This window comes from Castanea sativa, chromosome 9 (assembly GCF_040712315.1).
Source record: "Castanea sativa cultivar Marrone di Chiusa Pesio chromosome 9, ASM4071231v1".
NCBI classification, from domain to species: domain Eukaryota; kingdom Viridiplantae; phylum Streptophyta; class Magnoliopsida; order Fagales; family Fagaceae; genus Castanea; species Castanea sativa.
In genome coordinates this window covers 37,610,333-37,623,747 of record NC_134021.1, presented here as the reverse complement: position 1 = coordinate 37,623,747, position 13,415 = coordinate 37,610,333, and the positions used below count along the sequence as shown (strand labels likewise).

General features: G+C 34.2%; 1 protein-coding gene and 1 pseudogene across 1 annotated transcript; both read left to right on the top strand.

Annotated features, from left to right (window-relative positions):
- The first annotated feature begins 1,150 nt into the window (after window positions 1-1,150).
- LOC142610238 (microtubule-associated protein 70-1-like) lies at window positions 1,151-12,143 on the top strand (annotated as a pseudogene).
- On the top strand, window positions 7,503-8,550 carry LOC142609158 (small ribosomal subunit protein eS4-like). Its single transcript, XM_075780775.1, has 3 exons — window positions 7,503-7,576; window positions 8,117-8,159; window positions 8,221-8,550. The coding sequence occupies exons 1-3, from the start codon at window positions 7,503-7,505 to the stop codon at window positions 8,548-8,550; spliced, it is 447 nt and encodes a 148-aa protein (XP_075636890.1).
- Window positions 12,144-13,415: the final 1,272 nt, after the last annotated feature.

The following is a 13,415-nucleotide window of genomic DNA, read 5'->3' as shown; positions in this document are numbered from 1 at the left end:
CCACCACTCTGACGAACCCACCACTCCGCGAGATCGAACCCGGTCGCCTCCACCGTGAGATCAAACCCAGTCCCCACCATCGCAAGATCAAACCCAATCGCACCAGTCTCTCTTCCTTCTTCTCTTAATTTGACCGGATTTGATGAATTTTTTTGTTGGGTTTTGTTTGTTTTGTGTTTATCTATTGAGAAATTATATTATATATTTGTTTGGAAGCTGAGAAAATGTGAGCAACAAGTAAAAAATGTGTTTTCTATAGTATTTTCAAGAACACAACCAAACACCAAAAAATATTTTTTAAAGTATTTTTTAAAATGCAACCAAACACTGGAAAATATTTTCCTTTTCCGAAAATATTTTCACTTGAAAATTATTTTCCACTCGGAAAATATTTTACACTAAAACAAATGCAGCCTAATGAAACATCGCAGTTTTGCATTAGGGTTACGAAATTGAGCAGTATGGTTTAGGATGGGTTTTTCAGTGTGTTTGGACTGTTTTTGGGTGGAGTTTCCCGGTAAGTTTTGATTGATTTTGAGTTGGTTTTTAGTGGGTTTGTCTTGATTTTGAGTTGGGTTTTCTAATTGTTTTTTTGTTGATTTTTGGTTAATTTTCTGTTGATTTTGGGTAAATTTGTGGTGGATTATCAACTATGTACATAATTTGTGTTGGTGGTTGGGTGGTTATTTTCTTCTTCCTTCTTATTATTTTGCATAAATGTTAGGAAAGCTACTGAGTTGTTGTAGACATAAAGGAAGAGAAAGTAGTTTGACAAAAGAGAGAAAAAAAATAATAAAGAATTATTATATAAAATTACAAGTTTATTGTAACAAATATGAAAATTTGCAAAGGTTTACCAACACCGATGTGGAAGTTTTTTTTTTTTTTTGGTATAGTGGGTAAAACTAGTCTCATTTTCTATTTTACAAGGACTGATGCGGGAAAGAGGGGTGTAAAAATCCCAGCTGCTATTTTAGACACCAAACTCAGAAATCACTGTTCATCAGATGTAAAAAAAAATTCTTTTCTTTCTCTCTCCTCTGCGTTTTTTGACCAGTTGGGGGGGTTTTTGACTTTTCCCAACCTAAACCTATGTCGTTTTGGTCCTAAAAATTAACCCTAAAGTCCAAAAACTAACCCTAAAGTCCTCAGTCTCTCATCTCACGAACACACCTCTTCTCAAACTCACTGCCTCACTCTGTGACTCTCTCACTCACCTCAAGCTCTCAACTCAACTCAACTCAAGCTCTTTCTGCCTCGCTCTGTTTTCTGCACACACCTCTCTCTGCCACACGCACAGCGGCTCGCACCTCTCTGCCTGTCAAATTTTTTTTCCCTTCTCACCCTCACGACGTCTGAAGTTCGGTTGGGGTTTTTTTTTTTTTTCTTCTCGGTCTCGCCCTCGCCCTCTGAGCTCTGATCTCTGCTTTTCAGCGTCTGGGTTTTGGGTTTTCTAATTGGGTAATGTTCTTTGATTTTGATTTTGATTTTCTCGGTTCTGGTTTTTTTTTTTTTTTTCATTTCTCTCGGCTTCATCTCAGATTCTCAGTTCATGTTCTCGGCTTCATCTCAGGTTCTCCTTCCGTGACTTCACTGGTAAGTGGTAACTTCTATTGTTAATTCTCCTTTCAATTATTAGTTTACAATAGCATTTTAGTTTATTTGTGATTTATTAGTTTACAATAGCATTTTAGTTTATTTGTGATTTTGTGTATGTTGTGGATTTGATTTACAGCGCATTATTGTTTGTGAAATGTGGTTTACAGAGTATTATGCTATTGTTTGTGAATGTTGTGACTAATGAACTTATTTGCTATTTGCCATTTGGATGTAAATGCAATGACTAATGAACTTATTTATTTGATTTTGTTGAAAGTTTATTATGTTGAGGATGATTGTTTTGTAATGTTATTATTTTAAATTCTTTAAAAAGATGTTATATACTTGTATTTTTTTTTTAAAGGAAACAAATTTATTACTATTGTTTTGTTAGTTTTAGTATATTAAAAAATCATTAATTATTTATATAATTTAAATAAATAATAATTAAATTATTTATGATGTCACTGGTTCGACTATCGGTCGGACTCCAATCCGACCAGAAAACTGGTAATTAGCTCATTTTTGGGTTCTTTTACCGTACCGTTTTTAAAACCTTGGTTTTTAGGGTTTAAAATAGAATTTTTTTGGCATCCCGGATGCTAGTGCTCTAACTCAGAACTCTCTTTCTTGCAGTGTTGACTCTCCAGCCGAAGCTACTGCACAGGTCACCCCTTGCCAGTCGGCCGAAAAATTGCCAGTAAGTTTCATAGTCATTAGTCATTAATCCATTTCTTCTCTATCTATTCACTAAGTCCACGAGTACTGAGCCTACTGCCACTTTTTTTTCAGCAATTTGATTTTGAGGGAGATAGAGTTCTCACTCTTTAATCATTCACCGTGAAAAAGGTAATCTCTGTTCAATAAACAATAATCACTAATGATTCAAAATATTGCTTTGTATTTTTTCAGTATTTTTATTTTTATATTTTTTGACTTGTGGATTTTGAGCTGCTTAGTGGAGCTACTGTGTGGTCGAGGCCAGCCCTAGGTTTAGGGCATGGCCTAAGGCCCCCAAATATTGGGCGGTAAGTTTTTTTTTAATTAAAGAAAAAGTGTGAGTTAGGTGTATATTTTATCCCAATCTTAAGAAGGCCTTAAGTATTAGAGTTATGCTAGTATATTACAATTTTTATTACATAGGCCTTACAAATTGATGATTCACCAATGAAGTAATTCAATACTCATTTATTATTTTGTTGAAGTGCCACCTCATTGTCACATTAGTTTGTAAGCTTTTTGTAGTAAAATTTGTAATAAGTTTAGCATTTTTTCCGCACAAAAAAAAAAAAAAAAGTGTATGAAAAATGCTAAAGCCAATACAAATTTTAGGGAAAAAAATTTACAAACTGATGTGACAGGAATATGATCGGTGTTACTTAAATAATATAATAAAATGAATATTTGAATAACTTTTATTTTATTGGTGATATGCCAATTTGTAAAACCTATATAGTAATTTATCATTAGCTCACTTTGGATGAATTAGTCATGTTAATAAGTAAGAATTAATAATGGATTTGAAATTAAATAAAAATAAATAAATATTATTTAAGTGATATTTAGATGTAAAGAGGCCCCTATAAAATTCTTGCCTTAGCCTCAAACAATCTTGGGCCAGCCCTGCGTGTGGTAGTCGTTTTTTTTTTTTTTTACATGGAAATCGATATCAATTTTATTTGCATTACATTCTGATTTTAGTTGTTTAGGTTCTGCCTGTAATGTATTTTATTTGCATTACATTTTGCTTGAAATCTTGAACAGGTTGCCTATTGATATTAGGCTGGAAAGCCCAATTTTTAAATTAAAAAAAAAATAGTTTTTTTAATATTTCAAACCAACCAAACCGATTAAATCAACTGCAAAAAAATGCACCGCTATAAGTTGGATGACCGACCCCAGGCGATGTGCATCAGTTCCAATTAAGAGAAAATCAATTCATATCGGCTCAATGGTAAATTTGGAAAAAATCAAACCGACCGAACCGCGCACATCCCTTAGGCTACAAGTTGAGACAAAAAATGGCTGCAGAATGTTCTTATAGCATAATAAGAACGATTTTGCTGTCACTATCCATTAGAATTTTGTAACTGACTCTTATCTCATCCCTAAAAATTATTGTTATAAATTAAGTTCAAGAACTATTTTCTTGCTGATTGTCCTACTGGTCTCGCTCTATGTGTTTTACAATTTTTCAAAAAGATTACCCACTCAAAAAAAAAAAAACACTTGTGTAGATGAGCTTCAAGTTAAAAATTACATAGAAGCAACTTACTAGCTTGATCTCACATAAGCTAACCTCAGTTTATGAGGTCCAGAAGAAAACTTAACTAATTTAGATAAGAATGGCTCTCACATAAGCTAACTGCCTGCTTGATTTTAATCAAAACAGCTTGAAAGATGCTCCTGCATCAGAAAAGAACCCATCTCAACACAAAAAGATCAATGCAAAGCTTTTAGATCTCAATATTCATCAGGGACATTAAGCTATACAAATCCACCAAAAAGAGTTCGGAAACTTCAGTAATCTTCAGTTCAATAAATTGTGAATTGAAGAATAACTTATCATAAGAATGTCTTGCCATATAATCTTTACAATGGTCTTGAACATTCCTAAGATAATACATGCAATAGATCTATTGCTTGGTCTCCATAAGTGTTGAAATTGTACATGTTCCCAAGGGGAATTAATTGGAATGTTATTTTTCCAACTCGATACAGTAATGTTTTCAAGTTCATTTTTATATGTTTATACACATAAGAAGTTCGACTAGTATTCACATAATATATCCAAACGTGGTAAGGGTAACTAAATCTTGACTTCCAATGCCACAAAGATGGGTGGTTAACAATAAGTTTCCAATCGTGGAAACTCAAAATTAAATAGGGGAATATCTTGAATATTCTTAAAAAGTTATTTCTTTCTGCTCTCAAATGGATTGGGTATTGATTTTTTATGCTGTAGTTCATGATTAACTATCAGTTTATGTTAAGAACTTGAATTTCTAAAAGTTATCTAAACTTGTTTAGTATTAATACTTGGTGATTGAAAGTTTGGTTTGATCTTTGATGAGGTAGCAGTGACTATTGGGGAAGGAAAATAAACAGAAAAATGGAGAAAGTGGGATAATCAGAATCAACTCCCAAAATTAGACTTAAATGTAGTCATCCTTATGCATCATTTGAATCAAGGGCTTGTGATAATGGATAGAACTGTAATTTGCAGTCGAATGTGCACAGTCATAGCAATCATGTTATTTTCAAACATAAATCCAAAATGGCATTCTGTTCTCAATCATAATATATACGAGATTATGCTTAAACAATGGTTGGAGAAGAGAAAAAAGAAAAAGGAAGATAATTGGGATGATGAATATAGGAAATGAAAGGTAATTTGCCCAGAGGAGGCTAGACAAATTATACAAGGCATACTCCATGTGGTTTGTGAGCTTCACGCTCATGGTTCTTCTCATGGATTTTTGTACCATCCGGAAAATTTTGTAATCTAAGATAAAGATTTAATAATTGGAGGTAATTACAAAAAGAGTATTCTTTATGTGGGAGTCTTCTTGTGATCACCTCCAATCACTAAGTCTTTATCTTGGATTGCAAAATTTTCAGGATGGTACAAAAATCCATGAGAAGAATGATGAGAGTGAAGCTCACAAACTGCATGGAATATGCCTTGTATAATTTGTCTTGCCTCCTCCTCTGGGCGATATACCTTCCATTTTCCATATTCATCATTTTCATTATTTTCCTTTTTCTTTTTCTTTGTTCTCTTCTCCAACCACTATTTACTGTCATCTCGTATTTATTATAATTGAGAATAGTCATTCAGATTTATGTCTGGAAATAACATGATTATTGTGGCTATGCACATTAGATTGCAAATTATAGTTTCATCCATTATCACAAGCCCCTGATTCAAATGATAAAGATGACTACATTTAAGTCTAATCTTGGGAGTTGGTTCTGATTGTCCCATTTTCTCCATATTCTGTTTTTTTCCCTTCCCCAATGGTCACTGCTACCTCATTTAAGATCAAACCAAACTTTCAATTACCAAGCATTAATACTAAACAAGCTCAAATCATTTTTAAAAATTCAAGAACTCATAGTTAATCATAAACTACAACATAAAAAATCAATACCCAATCCATTTGAAAGCATAAATGAATAACTTTTTAAGAATATTAAACCCATTCCCCTATTTAATATTGTCTATTAACAGTAACAACCTAACAAGGAACATTAATTCGATCACATTCATAATAAATGTAAATCAATAACCATCACAATTTGCTCTTTGAAATTCCTCCATATAATTCTGAACCCAAATTGTTGTCTCCTTACCAGTTTTCTTAAGTTGACCTAAAGTTAGAAAGTATACTTTAGTACAAAAATCTTTGAACTTGAAATTTGCACCATTTGATCACTGTTAGAAGCATTGAGGCCAAAAAAATTATTTCTCAACATATCATTACTTTTGTTTGGAATGGTAAATCTTGTGGTACTTTCACTAAATAGGCTTTAGATCGGCAAGAATTCATTTGTACCAAAAAAATTTAGAAAAACCAAATGAATGTTTCTCACACCTACTCTCTACACCACCTCACTCCAATACTAATAGGCTTATCATGAAAGCATTTAATCATCATTATGCAACCTCTATAGGGATTTATGTTGTTTCAAAAGGACATAAATTTTCACAACCTTCTTGACTAGATTTGAGTTCCCATGATTGGAAACTTAATGTTAACCACCCATCTTTGTGGTATTGGAAGTCAAGGTTTAGTTACCCTGAACATGTTTGGATGTATTATGTGAATGCTAGTCGAACTTCTTATGTGTATAAACATATGCAAAATGAACTTGAAAACATTACTGTATCGGGTTGTAGAAATAACATTCCTATTAATTTCCCCTTGGGAGCATGTACAATTTCAACACTTGTGGAGTTCAGCTAGTAGATCTATTGCATTATCTTAGGAATGTTCGAGACCATTATAAAGATCATATGGCAAGACATTCTTATGATAAGGTATTCTTCAATCCACAATTTATTGAATTGAAGATTACTAAAGTTTCCGAACTCTTTTTGATGGACTTGTACAGCTTGATGTCCCTAAAGAATATTGGGATCTAAAGGCTTTGCATTGGCCCTTTTATGTGTTGAGAGTGGTTCTTTTCTGATGCACGAGCATCTTTCAAGCTGTTTTGATTGAGATCAAGTTGGCAATTAGCTTATATGGGAGTCATTCTTATCTAAATTAGTTAAGTTTTCATTTGGACCTCACAAATCGAGGGAGTGCCTACCATTGATCCTTATCTTGTAAACAGGTTGAAGTATGCTCTCACATACCAATCCTTGTTGATGGAAAGGTCAGGATAGATAAAACCTATCCTGCAGTTTTCATGGGTATGGCATCAACTCTTCTTACGTGAATTATTGCTCTAATATTCTGATTTGTGTTTGTTTGCTTATATTCTTATTATGCGTATTATTTTCATTTAAGTTCTCACAAAAGTGGATATTGAATTTACTGATGATAAAAAGGATATTGAATCAATATCCTTGCTAGTTTTGCAAGTCACGGTTAGGCAAAGTTACCATTTAATAGATGGTAAAAGGAAATGCTAAGCAAAATGATATGATTTGGATGGATATAATGGATAACCTCACACATAAAAAATGTTGCTACTGCGACACGAAAAAATAGTTCATGGCAATTAGCAATTCTCTTTTACCAGAATTACAACATTTAGTGGTTTGAGGCAGTAAGGTTCACTTCCTTCCATTTTAGTAGTTAAGTAATATTAGTCGTAATACATATTCCATTGTTCTTATTGGTTCGGTATTTACTTTTTTCTGACAAACGTTGTTTGAATCCCCAAAACAAATGAAATCTTCTATCTCCTCTGTGACACCAAGGGTCAATTCTGTCTCCACTCAATCAGAGATGAAGAGGCAAAGGTAATTCTGTTCAATCCTCTCAAGTATATTTTCTGCTATCTTTCTATAGGAATGATATGATTTAAGTCATTAGAGTAACTTATCAAAAAAAAAAAAAGTCATTAGAGCGAGTAAATTTAGCCTATTCTAATTAAGAATGATTTATTTTAAGGAGTTATCAACGTATGGAAGTGTCATGCCTCGTATGCTTTTATGTGAAGAAATATCATATCATTGTATATGCCTGGTGAAATTAGTAGAAACCGAATCATATTCTCAGTTGTGGTGCCAAATTGTAGGGAATTATTATGTATTTAACCTCCGAACCCTTGCTTTTTTTTTGCTTTTGTAGTGTTTTTGTGCTTGTAGCTTGTAAGGTTTGCAAACACATGGTAAACAATTTTATAGTGACTTGTGGCTATGTATAGTTTGTAGTCCAAAGTCATAGAACAGATAGATTGTTATAACACATTATTACTGTGGAATAATTATTGTTTCCTATTTTTTTGGTCATAAATCCTTTAACCGTACCATTATGACATTTTAATTGTGCTTTTGCAGTTTAAGCTATGCAAAGTTTTCTCTGTGCAGTTTGGGCAAAAAGGTATCCCATACCTGAACACCTTTGATGGACGAACCATCTGCTACCTGGACCTTTAATCAAGGCAAAAGACACAATCAAGCTGGACCTGGAGAGCCAAAAGATCACTGAGTTCATCAAGTTTGATGTTGGGAATGTAGTCATGGTGACAGGGGGAAGGAACAGAGGACGAGTTGGAGACATCAAGAACAGGGAGAAGCATAAGGGGACTTTTGAGACTGTCCATACTCAGGATGCCACTGGGCATGAATTCGCAACTCGTTTGGGCAATGTGTTCACTATTGGCAAGGGGACAAAACCCTGGGTATCCCTTCCCAAAGGTAAGGGTATTAAGCTAACCATCACTGAAGAGGCGAGGAAGAGGCTTGGAGCCCAAACAGTATCCACAGCATAAGATATTATGGTAAAAATTGTCATGAAGTTTAAATGACTGTTATTTTGTAGTTTGATCCTGGATTTTTGTTCCAATTTTGGTCATGTTTCTCATCCTTTAAAGTTGAACAGCCAATCATAAACTTTTGTTATTTTGAATTAAACTTTTGTAAAGAACTGACATAGTTTGGTTTGAAATATCTTGTTCACTAATCAGGAGGAGAACAAAATTCTGGACAAAATGCATTGGCAGAAGGTTGCAGAGGTTGAATAGCTAACCCAAACTGTTTGTGAGCTTGAGGAGGCTGTTTTGGCTGGTGGTGCTGCTGCCAATGCTGTGCGTGATTATCAAAGAAAGGTGCAAGAGATGAATGTAATGACTGTTACCTTTGGAATTTTCAGTTCTACAAAACAACTGGTAGTCGTTTTGAATGTGTTAGAAATCCTCCAAATTGCTTCTAATCTTCAAGCTTGAATAGCAGGAGAGAAAAACTTTAGAACGGGAAGTAGCTCGTGCGAAGTTTACTGCAAATCGTGTTGCCACTGTAGTTGCAAATGAGTGGAAAGATGCCAATGACAAAGTGATGCCTGTCAAGCAATGGCTTGAGGAAAGAAAATTTTTTCAGGCATGTTACCCATTCAATGCCTCTTTATCATGTTCTTCAAAGTTCATTTCTTCAAAGAATACCCTGAATACTGAGCAAGTATAATTGCTGGAAGTCACTCTCTAATGGATGTTTCTGCTACGGATATTCTTGAAACACTTGGTTCTGCTGTTAGTTTGAACTCAATTAATATGTTTATTTATACATTGATTGATTGAACAAATAATCCTGGAATAGGAAGTGTTTGAACTAGCATCAAAACTTAGTCTTCTTGTAGTGTGCTGGGTTTATCATCTAATAACTGTAAGTGAGCTAGGATTGTTTCATGATGCATGGAAGAAAGAGGCATACTACAGTCTATCCTTGTCTTTTATGTTTAATTTTGATTTGTAGTGCCAACTATAAAATAGAAACCAGGATGTTAAACAGGCTGTTATCAGAATAAGACTGGGTGACATGGTTAGACCAATATGGAGTATAGTGTTTCAAAATACATAGTTGCTATGGAAAGCTGAATGTTGTTGTTTTGAAGTACAATAAATAATAAGGTATTGTGAAGACTATATATAGTTTTACATATATTTTTAGGGAGAAATGCAACAGCTTTGTGATAAACTGGCAGTAGCTGAGCGCACCACAAAGGCAGAAGCACAGCTTAAAGTGTGTAAGCTAATCTATTAACTTCATTCCCTGCTTTTGTTACTTGCTGAATATTCATTTCTTGATTGTTCATTTATTACTTGATTTCTTAGGAAAAATACCAAATGCGATTCAAGGTTTTGGAGGAAAGGCTTAAAACATCTAATGGTAACTCTCGCATTGCCTCAGAAGGGAGAACCATAAGCAATGGATCTTCAAGTCGTCAGTCCCTTGGTGGAGCAGAGAATTTCTCAAAGTCATCCTCCAATGGGTATCTATCAAAGAGAACTTCAAATTCACAGTATGGGCTTCTCAGATCAAACAGTGCTAGCACATTATTAAAGCATAATAATATCTCAACGAGATCATTTGATGGTGGTAGTAGATCACTGGATAGAGATAAGCTGATACCAGATGCAAGTGGGAAAGATAATGTGCCCACCAATACCTGTGATCAGAACCTAATTAGCGAAACAAATGGTACTTTCATGGAGAGTGCAAATGGAACTCCAATTGGAAACACCAAACCAGAACACGAAGATTTTGTTTCTGGAATGCTGTATGATATGCTACAGAAAGAGGTTGTGTCTCTGAGAAAAGCTTGCAATGAGAGAGATCAGACACTCAAGACAAGGATGATGCAATTGAGGTTGGACTGCATACTGATTCGATTTTGCAGCCTGTTCTAACCCCCATTTATGCTCCTAATCTAATCTGTTTCTTCTAATGCGAAATTAAGCAGATGTTGGCAAAGAAGCTTGATACACTGAACAAAGCAATGGAAGTTGAGGCTAAAAAGATGCGAGGAGAAGTTGCTGCTAAGGAAAAGGAAGTTGCTGCTATACATGTCAGCAAGGAGCATGATCAGAGGATGTGGCGTATAAGTACTCCTAGGGGGGAAAGACTTAGGTGCTTCGGGAGCAATGCTCCTTCCTCTCACATGAGGGGTGGGCCCCACGCGTGGGTCCCACCATGGGACCCACCCCTCATGTGAGAGGAGGGAGCATTGCTCCTAGAGCATATAAGAATTACCCCTCCTAGGGGGCTGTAAATAGTTCTCATTTGACTTCTGCAAGGTAAAGTTCTTTACCTTGTGTAAATCTGCAGTGACTTTATTGATCTTCTAAATATTAGAGGCTAAATGTTCCTTCTAGGTGCTTCTCTCGTGGATCTCGTGTGATAGGGTTGTGCCCCTTTTTATGCTTTATTAATATATTGCTTATAAACAAAATATATTACGTATAGTAACTTTAAATAAAGCACTTTAGTACGGGCGAGGGCACGAGTCTACTACCAAAATATCCAATGAAGATGAATATTTCACACACACAGCATCTCCTTTTTCTTTTTTAGTTTTAACCAGAATTACAGTAAGACACTTCAAAATCTACAAATGAAGTAAAATACAAATATGGGCAATGTGAAATGTGTGAACGCCATTTTGGTGCTCCATACTGTCGGAGTCTTCTTCAAACCCCCCCCCCCTTCCTCCCTTTTTTATTTATTTTTATATTATCTATACCTAGTAAGAGGAATGATCCTTTGGACAATAGTTTTTTCTTTTGTAGATCCTTTGATTTGAATCATAAAGAGAGAACTTTTACGGTATCATGACTTTAAGCAACTTTTATGGTATCACTCCTTTCAGCATGGCAAGGAATAGGAAATCTGTCTTGTAGACATTAATCTATTTAATGTGAGTAATTATAAAAAATGTTTATCATATGTTATATGAGCTCTATATGGCTATATCTTCTTTCCATGTCTCCTGCACCTGCTTTAGGGATGCGGTTACATTGCATCTTTGTCACACATCCGTGGCTGTGGTAGAGGTTTATGGTCGATAGTTTTAGCCAGGCTACTTTTGTATCATGATTCATGGAGATTATTACAAATTTGTACAACATCCAAGCATTTGCAGTATATAAAAATACAGCCATTTCTCTTATCTAGTAATAATTTTACGTAATATTTCAGGAATGCACGGAACCCATAGGAAACTGAAATTGCTGCAGGTCCGATGTAATTGACCAGACAAAGGCATCTCTTTAATTTATCCTCTCTCAGGTCAATATAAGTATTTGGTTTTGTCTTGGTTTTTTGTCTTCCCTCTTCATATATTTAAACTGTCTCAGCCAGGTAGTCGATTTGTAAAGAACTGACTCTAGGTTTTCCAGGAAATCATCCTGTCATGTATATTTGCTGTACACTTGTGTACTAATGTTATTACCAAAGGTATATCATCAAGTTAAGGGCGCCATAAAACCCCTTAAGATAAAACTACCTCCTTCAAAGTAAAGGAACCTTGAAACTACTATAAAATCACTATGTACAACTGTATATAGGTATGGAAGATCTTATTATTTATCAGTACAGTTTTCGGGATATTGTGCTTTTAAAAATTTTGGCAAATAATTGATGGGTCGTTTGAAAAATGGTAAAAACTTGGATGGTCTTGCTTTGCCTTAGGTAAAAATATGCCTTTACAAGAAACTACCGCCAACTGACTACCTCCATTCAAATGTTGAATTTCTGGGTGGTTTATCGTTTGGATTAATACTGATAAACACCATGTTCTTGATTTTAATGCTTTCATGGCCATTGTTGCTGCCAATTTCTGCTTTGCTTCTGTACCAGGAACATTTACTTGTTATGATCATGATTTCATGTGATTGACAATTGACAACTACCTTGACATTTCAATTTGGGATGTGAGCTTCATCATTTCCACGATTTTGATCGCTTTGGTAGGGTGAAAAGGTGTAAGGATAAAAATCTATGATGGAAAAGTTATAGAATTAAATATTTTTTTATAAAAATAGAAAATTAACTCATCATTTTTCTTAAATAATATATTTTTTTAAAGGGATAGATAATATATTTTTTAGAATAAAACTAAAAAATAAAAATAATAGATCAATGTTTACTTTTCATCTAAACTCATCATTTTCCTTAAATTAAAAAAAGAACATTTTTAATCTTGAGGAATTATGTGAGAAATAGGAAAATTTTGATAATTTTATCTCCCACTTTTGTTAAAAACGATTTAATAACAATTTATTATGAATTTAATAGAAGGTTTCTTTTTTCTTTTTCTTTTCGTTCTGCAATTTGTATCCCTTTTACCAAAGTTGAAAGTTTTGACGAGCTCTTAAATGCTTAAAAGTAGTGAGAAAGTGGTTGCAGATGATAATTTTTGCTCCTGAAAGTACATTATATATGCATTTTCTTTCTGTTTGTTTTCTTGTAGGTTTTTTAGTCTAATTTAATTGGTTCATTAATCTCATAGTAGTCTAAAAAATCAAAAGAAATAAAGCTGTCCTAAAACTCAATCAAGTTGTTACACAAATCACTATGAATTGAATATGTGAGTAGGGTGTGAAACCAGTGCCGTAGACATCGTCTTTGTTTCACTGCCATAGATCCAAGAGTCAGATGGTGGTGAGATCTGGGTTTTGTAAAGTGTTTTAGTTTGAGATTGCAAGTGGAGAGGTTTTGTTTTTAGGTACAAAGCTTTTTGGCTCTGATTTTTGTTTGAGTTTTTAAGATTTCTGGCTTTTGTTTTAGTTTTTGGCTCTACAGGTGGGTGTGTTTGAATTTGTGTAATGAGTAATGACTGATAATTTTGTGAAACATGTGCAAA